This window comes from Astyanax mexicanus, chromosome 2 (genome assembly GCF_023375975.1).
Source record: "Astyanax mexicanus isolate ESR-SI-001 chromosome 2, AstMex3_surface, whole genome shotgun sequence".
NCBI classification, from domain to species: Eukaryota; Metazoa; Chordata; class Actinopteri; order Characiformes; family Acestrorhamphidae; genus Astyanax; species Astyanax mexicanus.
Window position 1 is genome coordinate 62,996,188 of NC_064409.1, and position 21,629 is coordinate 63,017,816.

The following is a 21,629-nucleotide window of genomic DNA, read 5'->3' on the forward strand; positions in this document are numbered from 1 at the left end:
TTAGTTTGGATCACATGCTTGGAGGCCTATTCTGCATGTGTTAAAAGCCAGTCTATTACCTCGCTTATATAATTGGTCTCATTTAAAAGTCCAATATTTCAGCACAGGAGCTATTTGTCCCTACCCATTTACATAATAACAGGGTAATTCTCCATAAATCATTATTGAACATTACCACCAGCCTCCCACAACCTCTGCTTTCCCCTCCTTCTAATACAGACGTGCCAATTTAGCTCGGTTTATTAATACAAGCCCCTAGTCATAAATCAGTCACACGGCACCACAATTCCAATTTAAGCCCAAAAGCTTGTGCTGCCAGTCCTTTTCATACAGACTGTCCTTGTCCTCACGCAGGTCATGACCTCATGACCCACGTGCTGTGCTATTTTTAGCACTGCACACCGTGCAAAGTCCTTCAATACCCACTTTAAGATCATGATTATACAGACTCCAACTAGCCTGTAATGCATTAATCCAAACCCCATTATTCAGGTCTTTCAAATCGCAATAACTCTTCACTGTTTAGACATGTTCTTCCTCTATAGGCTTCCAAGCATGACTACAAGTCCATCTAGGACCTAAAAGAGGAAGTCTCTCCATGCTCCTCGCTTCTCTCTGCCAAAACAAAAGCAAAAGTCAGAGGAGGCCTTTTTAACATCGCCAGCCCACACAAAATCTCCCATAACAGAGCAAAGCAGACCATGATCCACATGATCATTTTCTGGACTCTTCCGACAAACATCTCACGCCATGCTTTAACTGTTTCTAAAACTCCACATGCGAAATCTTTGTACGTTTAAAAGCAGACCACAGCATGCAGTCGTCTGGAGAGTCTGCCACCCCGCTCTTTAGGATGGTCCCCAGAGCTCGCTGACAGCAGGAAATGCACAAGACATATGGAGCTCAAGATACTGGGTTTAATTAGCCTCTCTTTAATCTACCCATGCTCTCTCACATGTCCCATAGATCAGGTTCAAACAGGGCTTGAGATGTGTACAGGCTTTACACAGCAGCGCAAACAGCATGAGCGGGGGTGAGCGCGGACAGAGCCTGCTGCCGCTGCAACTGTATCTAGCCTAAGTCAGCATGGAGGAAAAGGGATATGCAACCCAACACATGCCGGGTGACCTAGAGAAAAAGCATGCAGCCACAGGACCGAGCACTGGGGCCCATAGCAGGACAGCTTCAAACACAAGCTTGGTGATGGTTCATTTGGTTTTATGATACATTTGCATGTTCTGTGAACAACCAGCAGTTCTCATGTTAACAAACATATCATGTTTGCAAATATTAACACAGCTGACTTGGTCATAAAGGTGCACTGTCTAAAGGGGTCAGCAGGACTGGGATTAGGAATCTATAGTCTAGCCTTAATGCTATGCTTTTGTTATACAAAATCATTGTAACACTGGAGAAAGCCATTAACGTAGAAACTAGGTGGGAAATTCAAACCCTGTCCCAATTACTGGAAACAGCTGCATTTGTCCGACCCAAATATCACATAATGAAAGAGACATATTGTAAGTTGCCATGTTTTGGCAGCAAATCAAATGAGAGACGTTATTAATAGGAAAAACAATCACAGAATGTAATATGAATGGAAGTGCTTGTAATGCCCACAGATAATATTCGTTTACAGATAAAGTCCTGTCTTTCAGCAAAAGGAAGCAAAGAGAATGTTAATTTAGAAGGGTCAATATGCTAAAATATATATATTTTTTTTATTTGGATTTTTTTCCTTTTTTTCCATCAATTTAGCTCGGCCCCACCCATCACAGGTGATGCCAGAACAGAAGGAGAGTGAAGAATAGCCTCCTCTGTAAAGTCAGTCTCCGCCTCTTTTTGAACTGCTGCTGATGCAGCATTGCTGAGTAGCATCACCACGCTCTCGGAGGAAAGCGCAGCGACTCGGTTCTAATACATCAGCTCACAGACGCCCTGTGCTGATCAACATCACCCTAGGAGTGCTGACGGGAAAGAGCGCCATCTACCCACCCAGAGAGAGCAAGACCAATTGTGCTCTCTCAGGGCTCCAGCAGCTGATGGCAAATTACTGTGCAAGTACATTTAAACTGAAAATTGGCCTTCAGTTTTGAGTAATATCACTCTCCACTCACAGATATTAGAATCTGTCTTTGTGTAGCTGGAAATAACTGCCAGATGCCATTGAAAAAAAATTGGCTGCAATGTGAGTGGAAATGGCTGTAAGGAATTTGATTAGACCTTTAACTTTTGCATTTCAAGCTTTGTTTTGGGGGGGGGGTGCAACTGTGCTTAGATGCACGTTCCAAAATATTCTCCAAATCTTTTTTCAAGTGTATTATACAGAAAACCATTGTTACAAAAAAACAATTTGTGAAAATGAATTAGGATGATGTATTAGATCAGTAGAAAAAAAACACGTTATTACTGAAATCCTTTTTCCTGATCTAGTCTGCATATTAGCCTGCTGATCTAACTCTAATTTCTGAACTAATAATTATAGATTTGGAAAATGAGTACGACAAGGAAACAGTGGGACGTGCCGTTTCCTTGCTGAGAGAAAATGAGGGAAGATGGCTGAACAGATGAAAAGGCACACTTGTTAAAACTGAAATCACTGCAGAAGACATACTGTACCCAATAAGCATCAAATCACGTTAGACCAAAATGAGGCAGAAGACTTGATCTATTGCACTAATGGATGTTTACTGAGAAGAAGCCTGCATTCCACTGCTGCAGTCAATCATGGGCTAATTACATAGAAGATAACAGGCCCTTTGACAGCAGCCTAAATAAGATTTTAAAGAACTACTTTAAAAGAAGCCAGTCTCATCAAAAGACCGGTTTGGCTGGGAGAGCTAAAAAGGTGAGCTAATGCAAATGAAAACCCTGTAAGCTGCTTTCTAGCATTAAATTCCTAGAGGTTACATAAAGAGCAGCAACTTCCCCCATGCAGAGTCTACAAGCCTGTGGTACTGCTTTTTCCCAATCAATTGGCTGAAAGACGGTAAACCGCTCCTAAGTGCAACTGAGAGGGGAAAGTGCAGAGAGATACAGTTACCTGGCAATCAGCTATACAGTAAAAGAGGAAGAGAGCAAAGTGGAGTGCACTGGGACAGAGCCAGAAAGAGGACACAGGCCCAGTGAGAAAAGCGATCCACTCCACTAACCTGCAGTGATCAGCTGAGCTGAACTGCTCTCCGACCTTCACAAGGAGCCTGAGGCAAAACCTCAATAATCCAATTACTGCACCATATTCCTGCCAGGAATCACGCAACAGAGTCCACAGATCAGATCCAGCAACTATAGTAGGTATAGAATATCTGAGTCTATAATACTCTATAAAATGTAGCAATTGTGCCCAATATCATAGACTTTCAAACTAAAGCTGGACTGGTAGTTTCAGTAAGAAAGAAGGTATAAATGCACATTTATACACAAATAGCGTAACTTTTTCAGTTCTATGCAGGTTTATGTTTGCCCACGAAAGGCAGTGGACACAAAATTCTAAAAACTAGTTTGAGTTCTAGTTGGTGATCTCCAGACACAAGTCAAACAGCAAGGCTGAGTAAGGTTAGAGTGCACTAGACGCAAATGATAAGAGCCAGCGTTGGTTGCAATGCTAGCAACCGGGATCAGCAGGGTTAGAAATCTTTAGACACAATACTAAAAGCCGGGCTTGGCAGGTATGGAGCTGCAATGCCAACAGGCAGCAGGTGGCCATGGCAAAGTTTGAAGAGAGTTTAATAACAATGATCTTGTTTGAGAACAGTTTTCTCAGTTTTTGGTTTTAGTTTTTGGAGCTGAAATATATGAGCTGTACAGGTAACTCGCCTGTAGCATTTGTTTATTTATTATCAAAAACTGTCTGGTGTCTAGCTCTTTTATCTCTGTGTAAACATCAATTCAGAGCTGCTGCTATCCGTCATTTACCCCGGTTAACCCAGTTTCATCCAAGACGATGTAAGAATACTAACTTTTGAGAGAAAAGAAAACATCAGACACCTCAGGCAGGATGATGGTGTCCCTAAACCTCCGAAGTAAGACTGTCCCCAGGAAAGCTCTCGACAATGGTCTGCTTTCTTCAATCAGATCTAACCAACTTCCTAAAAGAACAACCCCTAAACCCTCAACACAAGCCACAACTTCCACCAGCACAGGCTCTAAAAAGATCTCTCCCAACATCCCTGTAGGAACTGAGTCACCCACTGTCTAGACCATTTCACCAGGGTGAACAAGAGGGAAATTAACCTGTTGTCAGAGTGTGTTTAATCTATTGCGATAACAGCTATATGAATCCAGGAGGCAGCGCCTGATGACTAACACACTCAAGCACAATAGGACCACATGGGAGGCTGCTGCTGTGAAACAGGCCTTTAGAATCTCGTTTATCCATTAGGTCCTGACAGTTATACTGCCGTCGCTTTCAAGCTGTTCTTGCTTTAAAAAGGCAGTTATAGTTAAGCTGCAGAGCAAACTGTGCTCTGATCCCTGGGCTTGTACAGCTGTAGCATGCAGGAGCTTTGGCACAGCTCGCATTTAGCCTAGCAGGAAGGAGCAGTTGTGAACTGATGTGAGCCTGGAAGTGAAGGGCCCTGATGAAGAACATGCTGACAGTTAATGACACTCATGATTAAGGCCGGTTTTTGTGGTTTTTAATTAAAAATATGTATCCTAATAACAATGACATGCCAAAAGTCAAAAGACAGGAACTAGTATTTTGTCCCATAACTTATGCTGTGTTCCACAGAAGCTTGCAAGGACTGTTCCAGCCAGATGCCACTGGTAACGATTATTACCACCCAGTGCCTTCTCTAACCTTCTGTAACCTCTGGTACACATGTGACACTGGGTATCAAGGAATGTTAAATATCTGCACATCAGGCCTCTCACTTAACATCTGATAATTCATGTCGCCTTTCCATGAGCACCCTGGCCAGCATTCAGCCTCACTCACAAGATAACACCTCACAAATTATACAAGAGCATTCCCAAGTCGTCCTCTGAGGTAACACGTCAAGGTCAATTTATATGCTGCTGTCAAATGACTTTTGTCATGTCAGTATGTATTAGTATCACTAGAATAACAAAAATCAACTAAGACCAATAAGAGTCTCAGTGTGAAATATCAATCTCAGGCTTTCCCAGGTTTGGTTGTTATTTTATCTCCTGGCATTGCCAGGTCTCTACAGAGCAGTCTTGTACAAAAGGGCAAGTGCAGTGGGTGCACAGTGATGCCAAGGAAAACATGCAAGCTCTAGGGACAGCACTGGACAGGACCGGACAAGACCAATGGGATTTAAAGTAAAAACGGAACAGTAGTAGAAAAGTAAACAGTGCAATGTATCCAAAATGTCCTAAAAAACAGCAAAACATGGCCAAAAACTCCTGACTAAAGAGCTTAGTGTGGTAAAGTTCTCTGGTTTCTGCAAGCTTTCTAGAATAAAGTTCAAGCATGTGACTACATCTAATCCATACTCGTCACTGTAGTATTATTATTATAATCACATTGTTATATAATTGTATTATTATTATTACTATTATATCTACTATAAACATGACTAAACATGGAGGTTTGAAGGAGACATGGAGGTCCGAAGGTTGCTTTAAGTGCTGTGCTGCACCGAGACAGTGTTAAACAGCACTATATTTGGCACACTTGCAGTTGCGTCATGCAGCAGCCTAAGTGCTGTCCTGACGTAATTCTAGACCATCAAAACCAATGAATCAGACTGGCTTTCAGGCCTGCAGACCAGAGCTCAGCACCACTACATTCACAATCAAATGTCCATCACTGGTATCCTATTCACGCAAGACATCGGGTAGTGTGGAGATAAGGTCAAAAAGCATCTTGACTCATCTGCAGAATGCAGACATGCCTTAATAAATGCCATGGCCATTGTATGAGATGACACGGTGCCCTTAAGCTACTGCTTTGAAAACAATAGCTTTCTTCCACCCTGTACAGAGCGTTTCCTTCCTTTGGCCTCAACGTCATATCTTTATTTTTGTCTACACTCTGAAACTCTTAGCTCTGCTCAGAGTCAGATATGGCCTACCTGTCTCAGTAGGCACTAAAAGTTGCAGCACACTTTTTTTTTTTTTACTTATTTACCAGCATTGCTTGTGTGGTCCAGTTTACTCAAATGTAAGTTTAGCTGCTTGCCCAGCTAAACAAAAGAAGAAAAAAAAACAACATTCTGCTTTACAGTGTACAATGACAACACATACTTTATATAAGACCAGAAGTCGTTTAATTCAATTTAGTTCAAATGTATTTGTAGCTCTTCTGACAACAGATGCTGTAACAACACAGCTTTATCTTTGTCTAAACTAATGCTCACAGTGACAAAGAAAAAGCTCTTAGTGAAAGAGGAAGAAACATTAAAAGGAACACAAAACCTCAAAGGGGAAACCAATACTCCTCTGGTCAACACTAGATAGCTCAACATATGTATGTACACAAGTATGCAGCAGAATAACTGGTCAGATAACATGAAAATAAAAAGTGAAATATGTCTAATGTGAGGGTCAACCATGATTAATATATAAAATTGTGCTACATATATATATACCACACGAACATGTGTTTGTTCTGAACCCAGAGAAGGAGAAACTGAATTGGTGTAAAGTCAATGGACGCTAACCAGCCACATGCACGGTTTGTGTTGTTGGATGGACCACCAAGCAGAAGTACACAAGAGATGCTGCTGCTTATACAATGGTACAAGAATGTGAATGTAAAGCAGAAACTAAAGGCCAGTTAAGGCAGCTGGATGATGGCATAAACCCATGGGAATGTTCGACAATGCCTGACTGACTTTCCGTCTGTGACCAGAGGCTAATAGGACAAACACAAAGCCTCAAAATGTACAATAATTTAGCTCTTTTAACCTTACTTTCATTGACAACATATGCATTCACATAGAATATGAAATGACAATAAATAATTTGATTTAAAATAACCAGTAACACAAATGTAGAAGAAACTAATTTAGGATCACTTTACTACCTATTGGGGGTAAACATTATCATGTGAATTAATACTAATACTCTACCCGTATGCTAATATACACTAATGAGAAGTGTGCCTGTTTTTCCTCATCTTGATTTTAAGGTAAAGACAAATAGTGGAAAAATAATCTGCCCTGTTAGCTTGCTTACCTGTACCCAACTGTTCCAAAACTGTCATAATACACAATGCACCAAACATGCAGTAGTCTAAAAAGTGCCATTAGCCTTCTCCTCCTAGCTCAGCCTGTCATAATGCTACAGCCACACAACTTACTTGCACACAATTTTGCTCAGCATGCAAACGTCAAAGTACATTATTGCTCCACAGAGCAGACAAAACAAGGCACTGCCTGGGAAAACAAACAAACGCTAAGATAGCACAGCATGCAAGTACAGACCTACAACATTATGAGACTGAGAGAAAAGAAGCTAGATGATCTCCATTTAAATCCCCCTATCAGTCTTTTAGGATACAGAGAGAAATACATGATAAGTGCTCCAGCTCAGTTTGACCCTTAGGTTGAGTTCATCAGACTCGTTAAATGGTTTTATTAGTCAAAATTAATTACTTGAGTACCTGAGTACTTACCACCTAATATGACTTAGATAGCCACACATATACACAATACTCACACAATAACAATTAGAACAAACCAGGATGTGCCTCCCTTATTCATTAAGCCTAATGAAAGGCAATAAAGTTCTTTAGAGGCACAGTTCAGACTAATGTTTGCTACCACAGACAGACTATTTATAAAATGGAAATGAGAAAAAAAGAACCATGAGTCAAAAGCATGGGTGTTGGGCCTCCGCCCCTCTTTATTTTGGCTATGCGTGACATGGGCATGACTGCCTCATAAATAGAGCAGAGTGTCCTCAGAAGCACTGATACACTAAAACAAACAGAAATACACCATAGCCATCCAAAAAGCACAGTCAGGTGATCCCTTATTACACAAACTTTGGGGTCAAAATGCTTTATATGATTTATTATGTGCTACCATTGCAAGTGAGTTAGTCTAAGGCACTACTGCAGGATTTATTATCAGCTAAAATCTCTGGAGTTCAATTTCAGTTCAAATTTGTTGACACTTGTTCAGTGTACAATTTAAACATCCTCGAACATCTCATCCTCTTGGTGTATTACAGTGGCATAACCTACATTCATAATAGTCTCCAGCCAGCTCTGACATTACCATCCATCATTCAAAAGGACAGGATTAAACATCTGTCGCCCGAGTCTACTCAGATGAGCAGAAAAAGACACATTTGCATCAACAATGATGCAATATCCTGTCTGGGCCTCTCTAAAGTCAGGCCACAGAGCTCGCTGTGCTGCGACACAATGTCAGTTAAAACTCTGAGCAACATCACAACCATCAGGAACCTCACAGACACAGAAACAGACACATAAGCCACATCCTGCTTTGGAGGATTCGAGAACTTGCTATCAGACAGCATAATCATAAGCACCATCAAATTCTACTGCAGCAGATGATAAGCAGGTTAGGATCCTATGTGAGACCAAAATCCAGCAAATCAAAGAACACAAGCAGCCATTATTCATTACTGGCATTTAAATCTTCATTGTTTTGTGCTTCATTAAGTCGTTCATGTACTTCAAAGCTCTTGTGACATGAAGAACGTGAGATATACATGCAAACAATCTATCAAGCTCCTGAGAGCAGGCCACAGTGTAAGCAGTAATGAGGTGCAGGTGCTCCATTAGTGAACTGAGATGCTCTGGTGCTGTGAAGATATGGTGTAAGCAGCATTAATGATGTAAAAATAGACAGATTTTGGTGGTCAAAATCGGACTTAATTTTTGGCATTTTACTTTTTGACTCTAGAGATGCTGTAGTTAAATACAATACAAAGAGGAATTCGGGTTTTCTATAAACAATGTAACACACAAACAAACATTACAAAATTACAAAGGTTGAATAAAAGGGGTAACAACATTGCCGACCATGTGGTTCATTAGGGGTTTAATTTCCTGGCATCTGGAAAAGTCCACCAAACTACATCAGAAAGGGTTCTTAAGCAAGTCTTCCATTTACAATCCCTATATAGCCTGATTTAAACATAAAGCAGCTCTGGTGGATAAAACGTAAAGAATGTAAATTGTAATGATGCAAACAGGTGCCTTGCTCTCTGACAGCAGTTATGTCTAGGAATGCTACAGTTGGAAGAAGCCAATGTCTGATATTATATTTTATGTAAATATCTGCCAATGCTGATTATATCATCACTGTTATGCAAAAAACATGGAAATTGTGCAAGAGAAGAAGTAAAAATTATAGATACTTCAATCCAGGACATTTTGGCACATTTCTATTGGACCATCCATCAAAAATTCGGACACAATATAAATAATAACAACCACATTTAGATTATGTTAAAAAATAAAAATAAAAAAAACAGCAAGGTTTTCACAAGACAGTGATGATATACAGATACAAAATTATATTTAATGAAACTGAGCTTAATTCACATTTATTTTAATATTTCCATATAAAGTAAAGTCACTGTAAGTAAATGTCAGCTCGATCTTATGAGAGAAGCCTTAGCAATGGTAAAAAGCATTAGGCACTGATATGATGATAAAGAGCTGTGACATTCTATATGACTATGGTGGTGCTGTAAAGCAATATAATCACCTCAGGAGAAAGAATAAGTGCATCAGAACACTAGGACATCGAAAACACTAGGAACCAAAACACAGCCGTACATACATTAGGACTGACAGGGCAGATTAGCTTCCCTCTTTATAATGTTTGTAGTAGAGACAAGCTCTATACTATGACGTACTGTCTTTTAAAGAGCAAACGTCCTGTAACCGTTGCTCCTTTGTCCTTATTTAAAAAGGAAAGGAAGGAAAAGGCGATCTTTATTTGACAGGTTGTGAGAGGGAACCTGCCAAACCAACAACTACACACCCTTACTCTGACACACTTAGTCTTATGTTGCCACATCAGTGCTCATTTATACTAAATTTGTTTTTAATCTATCTGTTGCAACAGACACACCATGGGTAAACATTGTTCAATAGATTTCAGGTCACAGCATGACATGGAATCAAACAAAAATAGGTTATGTACATTTTTATTGTCAAACATTTAAATTAAATACAGAGACACCAAGTTTTGCTGTATCAAGTTTTCTTTCTTTCTTTGCTAAGGTTTTACCTTACCCTCAGTATTCAGTCAGCCAACACATGTTTGCGCTTCAAATTTTAGGTCAGCACAGACTTTTATCATTATTTTAAAACGATGATTTTGCAGAAAAACTTGACTTCAAAACTTTGAGCGCTAACTAAATTTAGAGGAATTTTGGTCTGAACAGTTTATTTAAATATTACACTTTGAGGACTTCAGATCAGATCTTAGGAAGATCAAAAAATAGATTTAATATACCACCATCACAATTTTATCATCCAGCCACCCTTAAGCACAGCGGCATATGACATGAGTAGAACTTTCTGTAAAATACATCAATATAATTTGAGTTTCACATTTTAAACTAAAATGACTGTAATAAAGTAACTTTTTAATCATATTAATTTTTTTAGATGCACTAGAATGTGCTTCCAGTAATATGACTAGCCAGAATGGTTTTATAGGTCTGAAACTCTGATTGTAGGCTATAGCTTTTTACTAGAAGAAACTTATTTCAAAAATTCTGAATTTGAGTTTACTATCGAAAGCTGCATTGCAGACATCTTGATTTTATTTATTTATTTTTTCTAGTTTTATCACTGGTGTAAATTTAAACCGAAACTCGGCTAAAGCAAAAGCTTGCCATGCATGGCAGGAGTTTTACCTAGGTAAGCTAGCTAGGCTGTGGTGAAGAAGGTGGAGTGACGGTAGTAAAACTGAACTGACAGCAGGTACGGACATTAGCACCTGGTCTGTCGAGTTGTGCTACCCACCGAATTTTTTTTTCATTATAATGTTTTTTTTTTTGTAATTATGTTCTTCTTGTGTGCATTAAACAACCGGAGCCCCCTGCCATTATTTGTCTAGTGTTGTAAGTATTAAAATGTGTAAATAACAGTTGATGATAAAAGTAATAATAAGAGAGCTAGAAAAAAAATACGGTACACTAAACTGTACCCTGATATATTGATTCAGGCTTTCCAAATATCCTACCGATTTTTTTTTTAAATGGGGCTTTTTCTGGCATTTTTACGTTTAAATATACACTAGGGTAGCATGGTTTGACAGGGTAGAACAACTTGACAGAACACCGGATGTCACCCTGTGAACAGCAAGCGGCAAAACATGCCGTGTGGTGGGTTCGTTGCAGTGTAATGTACAGTGGCATAATTGTCGGGTTTTTGGTATCTTAGGTACATAATGCTCAATGTTACTATATTATACAATGGCAGGCAGCGCTAGCACGTCTAACCGGCTATGCTGTGGGAAACTGGTAGTTAGCCAAGTTAACTGGCTACATTTAGGTGGGGGATTAATAATAAATAATATCCAACACGGTGTCAAAAACTGCTGAGAGTAACAGGGTCAACCGTGGCAGCATGACTGCGTGTAAAAAAGTGCATTTCTGCGTTCCTGTCAAATCCAGGCGATTGCTAACTACATTTAGTTTAGGCTACAACACTACCAGTAGCCAGGTTATAGCTAGTGTTCGCTATCTTAACTAAGTAGCTTATCTTCACCTCCACCGGCTCGTACATGTAACTTACTGAGTCTGGGCTTTAAGCAGGTTCTGGTGTGTTTTGGACGGGTTTGAATGATTCAGACATGAAGCTGAGGTTGGTTCCCCTTGTTTCAACTCTCCGTGCCACCTTAAACAGTGCAGTAGCCGTTACATTATGGTGTTGTGTAGAATTATGCTACCCGTCGATACGTGCTTCCTAAAGACACTGCGCATGCGCTGAAACACTTGTTTTATTAATTCTTGTGTTTTTTTTATAATAAACCTATTTTTGTGCTTTAAAAAGAAATTCTTAATAACACAATACAATAACTATTATTAAAAATATATATAAAAGCAGTTTGTAATGACCTCTCATTGCCATATATTTACCGTGATACAGTAATTTATGCTATCCAAATATACTATATATATCTATTGGGGCTTCTACTGGGAACATGCTCTAATATGGTGCTTCTTTTGTATTTTTACAGCTAAACTATACACTAGGGTAGCACGGTTTGACAGGGTAGCACAACTCGAGAGAACACAGATGTTGTGACTAGCTGTGCTGCCTTGTCAAAACGTGCTCCCCTAGCTAACCTAGGTTAGTGTAGTTATATTTAAAAGATAAAAATAATAAAAAATAAAATATATTATTAAACGCTCATAGTTAGCTAGCTATGGCATTTGGATAGCCTAAATCACCAACTAAAGAGTAAAGAGTTAAGGTAAATAGTTAATAGATTAGGATGATTAGAAACGTTAGCTAACCTAGGTTAATTGCTGGCATTTACACTGTATTTGTAACACTCAAATTCTGACAGTGGGCTCAGGTTGTTTAATGCACACAATCAAAACAAAATGATAATAAAATTAAACATTAAAAAAAATTAAAATGTAATTCGGCGCATGCGCACTGCCAGTAACAAGCACATATAGATGGGTAGCACAACTCGCTACATTTAAGGTGGCACGGGGAAATTAAATTCGCTGCCTAAAAATATCCTCTCGAACTTCAGCCCCGAGATATAGGAGTGATCAGAACGCAAACAATAATATAATAAGCTAACTGGCTAACTCACCCCATCAGCCAGTCCATCCTGCCGCCACCAAGGGAGGAGATATCCACGCAGCCCGCTTTTGCCTCGGCTTATGCGGCCAGCTCACATACACCGTGTCCGGCCAGGGCAGAGCGCGCCTCCCTGCTCCACTTGTCTCGGTGCCTCCAGCGAAGAGCCCGGTCCCGCCCGCCGGTGCGTGTGTGGGTCTAAAGCCGGGTAAGCAGCGCTGTGCGGCGGGTGTAGAGGTGTGGGTCTGAGGGCGGAGGATGAGGAGGAGAAGGAGGCTGCATTGACTTTGAGCTTCAGCTCAGCGGTAAGCTGGGTAACACCAGCAGCTCAGCCGTCCTCCCCGAAAACTGCAGCCCTGACCAGCCGAGCCGACCCCGCTCTGCCCTCTGCGCAGCTTCCAGACCCTCAGACCGGGCTCCGGGCGGGCTGTGCGTGCGTGCTCCGTGTGCCGGACTGACTGCAGCGCCGCTCAGTCTCAGTCTCTGCCGCTGTACCGACCAGTTTCGCCCTTCTGCTACATAGCGAATCCGGAAGTAAACACGGAAGCGACCCCCACCTGCGCTTCCTGCGCGTGTGTGCGCGCAAGCGCGGGTGCGTGTGTCAGTGTGTATCACCCTGTATTTGGTACGTTATGGGGACCAAATGACCCCATTATGATGCAGAATAATCACTTTTATTAATACAGGGTGCGTGTATATTATGGGTGATCGACATGGCCATGATAATAATATCGCAATTTTTTTTGCATTTACGATATTCTTGGCGATATGACAAAACGTTAAAATGTATCTATACTACTGCAACAAAATAAATATTTAATACTAATAATAACATTCTAAACTTTCAGTGAAAGTCAATGTAAAAAGTGTCTATTTTAAGTCGTTTTTAAATATTTATACTGGTCCGTAAGGCAGAGTCTGTCTGTTCAAATCATGTGATGAGATACGTTTTTTTATTGGATAGCGACAAAGTACATAAAACAAACAAATTTAACAACAAATATACTACTAAACTAAAGTGCACTATATTGCATGCATATAAACTGCAAAAAAATTGAATGAACTAAATAGCTCAACAAATACAAAATATCACTTTCAAAATTTGGACACACCTCATTCAGTGTTTTTATTTCTTTATTTTCTTTATTTCGTTTATTTTATACATTGTAGATTAATATTAAAGTCATAAAAACAATTAAGGTACATATATGGAATTACATTGTCCTCCACAATCCCCTGACATAAACCTAACTGAGATGGATGATTTGGTATGAGATGGAGCTTCACAGAGCTGAACCATTCCAGGTGACTGTGAAAATACCAAAATCCCGCATTTAGCTAGATATAATTTACTGGGTAACAGTTCTCTCGTTCCTTCTGACAGAACCACATTTCTATGCAAAGCCAAAGTGAGCAATCCCACCAAGAGGTGGTGCTGTAGATAAACATAAAAAACTGCATATGATGTTATATAAACGAGCTGTTTTGTTTGTATGTGTATAAAATATTTTCTTTTCTTTCAGAATTGAGATCAAAATCATCATGGTAGCTATAGAGCATGTCAAACTACCAGCATATATATATATATATATATATATATATATATATATATATATATATATATATATATATGTTTGGAAACATAAACAACCTACATTAGATGACCCTTTCAGTCAACAGACAGTGTATCACTATTTCTGAAGACTGAAGTATTGATGAGGTGAGGTTGTTGGATCTCTGGAACCCATTAGCTGCACTGTGTACTGTACTGATCTGGCTCAGAAAAGGCCCTGAGAGTCATTTACACAGTACAATCAGTTCTCTGATCAATACACTTCTCCCAGACCTGCAGTCTGCTCTCTGTCTAAATGCAGCATCTTAGCCTTACCTGAATAAAAAAGTGTGATATATTAATTGAATTAATTATACATTATGGTAATGTATATCACTTTCTGTAAGCCTGCAAGTGATAGCGCACACACACACATATATAGCAGGATAACAGACATAGTACAGACAATATACATACAGATGTGTGAAAAAAATAGGACACTACGTTAAAACATGAAAATATTTAAGAAAAAGATGTTTGATCTTCATTTGACCAATACTGAAAGAGGAAAGCAATGCAACCAAACACATAAAAGTGAATAAATCACTTGGTAACATTTCTTAGTGAAGAAAAATATGTTTTCTTTTCATCCTAACACACTTCCCATTACATTAAAGCTAGCTTGGTCTCTTTTTCTGATGGTAGATCCTGTACTGTCACTTAAGAACTTGGCATGGTGGTTCCACTCATACATTTTTATTTTTGTGTATGTAGTATGTAGTGTACATGAAAATGGCAAAATTGTCTCTGCTCATATATCCAAGATGCATACTCAGAACCGGGTTTTACTGTTTTTTGGGTTGGAAACTATAATTTCACAGTGTATTGCAAAACAGAAAGGGAGGAGCTGATCATGTCTGGAACAATGGTGGAAGTAAATGGTGGAAGTGGAGCAAAGGCAAAGAACTCATATTGACAAATGTTGTCATCATCACTTCCTGTACAAAAAGTAATATTTTGTGTACCAACCTGTCAAACCCACACCATTTAGATTAGTCTATGCCACACAGTGTGAAGTATGCACTTGGGATGCAGCTTAATTGTCTGAGGTCTAAATAAACAGGCTCCTCCAAAAACGTTTCTAACCATGTACCATGGAGCTGATGTGGATCATCCAACACCTGGGTGTTCTATATTTTTCCTCCAAAGTAAGTTGCATTTTTGTTAAATGTATTTAACATTAAAATATATATAAATCGTCAGCTTAATGTGTGTGGTTATATTACCTATATCTCTCAGTATTGTTCTATTAAGTATTAAATATACAGATTTCAATAAAAATATACTGTATACAATTGTGAATCTGCAAAATTAACAAAAAACACAACACAACAGTGTGAGAAATGAGTGAAAATATATAAAGAAGCCCTTCTAATGGTGGTTAAATTAGACCAGCACCTCTTAACTTTCTCTGCTGTCTCATCATTAAGTAATGCTTTGTTTTATCACAGTTTCAACCTCATTTCATCACTGCTATTTGGCAGACTCTACTATTTACCTTAAAGGCAGTTTGCACACTCTAGCCATTAGGCTTTATTCAACCTGTCTTTTAAACAAAATACATCATCAACCCATCCCTGCACTTCCACCTAGTTTTAAACTACCCTCATTTATTCATCAATCAGTGAGTCATTTACTCTGTCTGCTGTTCATTGCACGTTAATGCCTTATGTCTATTTATGCTCCTTAATGTTTGATGTTGCCCTATTGCCCCAGGCTTTTACACTGTTTAATATATTACCCACAGCACTGTTTGTCTATTTAATCTCTTTGTTGTCATTACTGAATAATCATTGTTCATGTCTCGGGTAACTCCAGGAAAATCCTTTTCTTTTTCTACAGAACAGTCATTATGTCAATACAATGTACTTGGACCATGTATTTTATTAGCTAACAGTGTAATAGTTCATGTAATTGCTGCCCAATGAAAAACTGTAAAATCTCCATTTTTGTAGATTTTTAGTTTAATACATAATTTTAACACCCAAAATTTCTTGATGAATGAACAAATAGAAGTTCTCCAGAATTACCTGAAATAAACTCTTTTTACATTGACGTCGATTGAAAGTCAAGAAGGATTTATCTCTCTCCTGTAAAGTTCATGTTTTGGAGATACATATTTTTAATTGGACAGCAACAGTTTACTCTTAAATAGTATAAACCTGAGCTTCATTAGGCGTCTTCTGATCTGATTAAAGTTTTTTTGTCTGTTTACTGGGAAGAAAATAAAGCATGGAGAACCAGTTCAGAACTGAAATAAAAGTACCAGTAGATGGCAGCATCATATCAATGTGTTGATTGCAGTTGTTCACCTGGCCTGAACGTGAATAAATAGAGCAGTAATAAAAAGAGCATGTGATTCTTTTGTTCAGGTAGCATTCTTGCTCTTTATTTGTTACTTATTTAAGATTTAATTTTATATCAGTGAAGTCCAGTGAGAAATCCTCAGGCCCTTCTACACCTTTGGACAAAGCTTAATAGTTTCTACAATATTTGAGTGTTTTAATTAGGGATTTAATTTTCTTCATTTTAATATTAATATTGGTATTATTTTGCAGGATTTTATGGCACACCCTTTCCTCAATTTTTTTTAAATATCAGCACTAATTTCAGTTGGACAGTTTCTGCATAGAAACAGATTTTTTGCAGATGTTTTTACCATAAGACTAAATATAGTGCTTTTGACATAATTTTTGTGTCACTTTTTTAGTCAGAATGATGCAAATACAATAGTAACACCCAACCAATGACAAGAAACCATATCAACCACCAAGGAACACCCAAGCAACCACTACACAACAGCATAGCATCTGCCTAAAATACTGCTGTAGTGAATGGTTTTGCATCACTGTAGCACCACTGCATCACTGTGCTTAATACCATCAAATCAATCGCCAGAAAAACCAAAGCAACAACCTAGCAACACCATTTTAACCAACTGGGACATCATAGTAATCAGCTGGTCATATCATAGAAACTATGGAACTAAGGCTGGCATAAATATTTTTAATTGTACAACTTTTAATAAACGTACATTTTTAATGGCCTAATTAATTTATTCCAAATTAAACAGTTATTTTCTTATGTTTTAAAATTTGAGGTGGCGTAGAAACTTGTGAGGCATAGGTTTTTAAAGAACTTTCACCTGGCCACAACTGTATGTACTGTACCAGTTTTTTTGTTACAAATATGTTACAACCACAGTTATGGAACCAAACGTAATGAATATAAATTAAATAGCTGTAACATGGTTTCATTTATAAATACATTACAATCAGATTTTTCTGTCTGTAATATTTTCTAAGATTATAGCCAGTTGAGCTCTCTTATTAATAAGGGCAATACAAATTTGGCCAGTTGACCTTAGACAGAATACTGCCTTCTGAGTGAGTGCTGCCTTCATGTCTTCCTCAGAAGTGTGTATATATGACAGAGGTCATGTGCACACCATGATGTGCCTAGTTATGCCTAGTGGTTTTGGTCACAAACAAAGTGGACTCTGTTGGAAATGTTTCTATGTTAAAATATAAAATAAAATGAGGTGCAGAGAACTCATACTAGGTAAATTATTATTTTTACTATAAGTACTACTATGAGTACACTTGATTTTATTTGTTGCATTTCATGTTCCCTATCTTTTGCAGCTTCCAGCAGAGGGAAGGTGCTTCTTCAACCAACCATATCATTTTAAACGGCTGCTAATGCAAAAAACAGATCCTGGAATTCGGAGTGACTAAAGTGAATACAATGCAGCCAGTTTACAATATAGCTGTGAGCAGCTGCCAAGTCAAGACTACCAGGGCTTACAGAAAATTCTACCCTTCCATTTAGTCATATTTACGACATTGAGGTGGCATTTATATGTGCTCATCTTTTAATTACAGTTTTTCCAACATAATGTCAACATAACATTCAAAATAAGACATAATTAGGAATTACCCAATTTATTTCTGATGTCTAATAAGAAAAAAAAATGAAAACTCTACCCACTAGAATTGTTCACTGAAAAAGACACTGTAAAACTGGTGCATGGAGGGCAAAATACAGTACACATCAGTGTTTGTTATTTGTAATTTAAAGATTCTGTACATTATTTTAGTCAATTGAATGTTTTCTCATAGTTTGTAGGCTCTCTGTTCTGTTTTCATGCTCAAAAAGGCTGGTATTTGTACTCAGCCTTGGCTCTGTAAAAGAAAAACAGGCAGTGTGGCTCAGAAGGAGCCATGTAACACTGTTCCAGCCTCGTTGGTGATCTGCTGCGGGCGGTTCCGTAGCCAATATGCTGTTGTAGGTGCCGATGATTCCCAAACTTTGCTCACAACGCTCTCCCATTCCTTCCGGTTTATTGCTACTGCCTTTGCTTTGGTTAGATTCAGGCGTTGGTTCCGCAGATCCTCTTCTATCTGCTTTATCCAGGTGTTCTTTGGTGCGGAGTTCTGGATTTTCAGGTGGTTGGGCCGGACTCTCCAAAGCAGTTGGTGTGGTAGCCGGAAATCGCTCATCCTACACACATACCCGAACCACCGAAGGCGTCGTTGTTGGATCGTCTTCTCAATGGTCGGATGCTCAAGACACCTTGATCGAATTATGTCATTGGTAAGATGGTCCCAGAGGGAGACTTTGAGAATTTGTCTGAGGCATCGCATTTGGAAGGCCTCAAGCTTGTTTGTATCCGTCTTTAGTAAAGTTCACGCTTCAGATCCATAGAAGAGGATTGGCAGAATGAGTGCCCGGAAGAGGTGGATCTTTGTCGCTATTACAATGTTGTCTTTCTTCCAGAGACACCACCTGAGTGAGGCGAATGATTGCGCCTGCCCAGTTCTGGCCTGGATGTCAGCTGAAGAGGTCACTTTCTTCTCTTGGATGAGGGATCCGAGATATCTACTTGCTCAATCTGTTCTCCGTCAAGGTGTAAATGGGCGGGTGATCCATACGTTGTCAGCACCTTCGTCTTGGCCACATTGATCTTGAGGCCATATAGTGTGGTGTTGCGGGACTTTCCACATGATGGCATCAACCACAACGTTAAAGAGGAGCGGCAAGGCGAAGTCTCCTTGACGGGCACCGATTCTGATGGTAAACTCCTCAGACAGTTCATTTCGGATGCGCACCTGGCTAGTCGAACCATCATATGCTTCTTGGAGGAGAAAGATGACTTTTGGCGGGATGTGCTCAGATTTTTCCATAACGCTGGTTAGTGTATGCAGTCGAACGCAGACTTGAAGTCAATGAAGCAGACAACTGTTCGTTTGCCACATTGCGTTCTTTCTTCCATCAGTTGGCGGAGGGAAAAGATTTGATCAATACATCCTCGTTCCCGGTGTTTCTGGAGCCGTGACTGGATGTTCTTCATGAAGACTTTGCCTAAGATCGATAATAGGCTGATGCCGCGGTAGATCTTACATTCCTGGCTGTCATTCTTCTTGTGGATTGGGATGATGATCGCCATCTTCCATTGAGAGGGTATGTCCTCTGAGTGCCAGATCTTTGTGATGAGGAGGTGCAGGCGACGTGATGGGACTTCTCCGCCAGCCTTAATGGCTTCCGCAGTAACTTGGTCAATTCCCGGCGCCTTTCCGTTCTTCAATGCACCGATAGCCTTCTTGACTTCAAGCTCTCTTGGTTCTGTATCAGCCATAGGTGTCTTTTCTTGCCAATCAGCAACAGAGGAGTTCATAATCATGTCCAGGACAAGGAAAGGAGAATGACATGGGCGAAGGCACATTTAAAGGCATGAAAAATTAAGAGAATGTAAGTGCTACACACTTCACAAGTCTCCCAGAAGTTGCGGGAGTCTACCGCATATCAATAATGGCTCCCTGATGCCCACAAGTCAGATAAAATCTCCCAGAATCTAGAACGAGAACAGAGAGGGTCAGCCAATCACTTCTTAGTGTGGGCGGGCAGTGTTTTTTTCCCCTTCCTAGACGGGATGCATTCAGGAGCATCATGGCTCCAATCAAACCCATTTAACCTCAACATTTTCTAAAGTGTATCCATGTCTGTTAAAAGTATAAACTATGAAAGTCTTGCCCGCTGTACAATTTGTAATAGTGATTTTAGCTTTGCCCACAGGGAATAAATGATTGCAAAAGAAATGTTGAAGTGAGTTAAGGTGAGCTAATGAATGTGTTAGCTTATCAAGAACCTACAGAATACCCACAATATGCACTAAAGTATGGAGCGCGCTTGTTTTGCTGGCAAGTTAAAAATAATGATTCTCCAGAATCATATACAGCAACTTTAATTACAAAGTTTAGTATGTATAGTAGGGCAGCCCATCAGGACCAGAACTAAAGAACCTAATCTATGCTACTACACTGTATTACTCTCTATATCAGTTTTTGCACAACCAATCCAGTGGTAATTTAGTGGTCATTAGTAAAAGGACAGTCTAGCCAGACTAGGAAAATCTTTTCTGTTGACCCGTTTTTAGGCCTCTTACTAACAGAAATGTCTGCTTTCTGGAATCCTCCTGCATTTTGCAGATGATTTCATTTCACACAGCTCACCTTTAAAAACTCAGCAGTTTTAAAACAGTCCACTGTTTTAAGCATGTAACATTAGACATGGGTTTATAGCCTTTCCAGAATATTCCTTTAAAAAAAAAGCATGTGGTGTTTCTAATTCACACTTTACCTAAACTTTATTGTTTATGTTGATAGATGGAGACAGCTTAGAGCCAAGAAGGACTACAAGACAGATGCCTGCCTGGCTAATTTTCCCCTGAAAAGGTAAGTAATGAGCTTCAACCATAATTAGTTAACCTTAACTAGATTATTTATTGTTAATTGGAATGGTCATTCTAAGTAATGTCAACATATGGGTGGTATACATATTCTATGGCCTCGTGTGTGCAGCTGGGATATCAAGGCAGTAAGTATTTGAGTGAGATAAAGTGATCCAGACTAGTGCTGGCAAACACTGTCATGCTAACAGTAAACTTTTAAAGGGGACATGAAACATTTCAGATTGTACAAGTTTTCTAAGGGATTAAATATAATGGAATTTATTTGGGGGGAATTTTTTATATAAAATGTTTACACACTAAATTATAATATATTTATGTTTGTTATGTTTGAGCTAGGGCGCCGCCATGTTGCCCGTGCAGCGCTGGTGACGTCACGAGGTTGGTTGGTTTAAGATCCCAGGCATATAGCTAGAGGAAAAGAGCTTATTGTTTGTGGAGATTATGGATGAAGATGAAGCTGAACTAGGCTAACATGGAGCATTTACTCAGAGATCTTTCCTGTATAAACCTGAGCAGAACTTTTCAGATGCTTTTCTGAGAGC

The 21,629-nt window shown here is 39.3% G+C and overlaps 1 protein-coding gene across 1 annotated transcript in view; it reads right to left on the reverse strand.

The window, feature by feature from the left end:
* mob2a (MOB kinase activator 2a) overlaps positions 1-13,246 on the reverse strand; it is a 66,678-nt gene extending 53,432 nt beyond the window's left edge. The window contains exon 1 of the mRNA XM_007228089.4: positions 12,738-13,246. Within this exon, the coding sequence (XP_007228151.1) occupies positions 12,738-12,754 (17 nt within the window). The 5' untranslated portion in view covers positions 12,755-13,246. The remainder of the gene's footprint in view (positions 1-12,737) is intronic.
* Between the last annotated feature and the right edge of the window lie 8,383 nt (positions 13,247-21,629).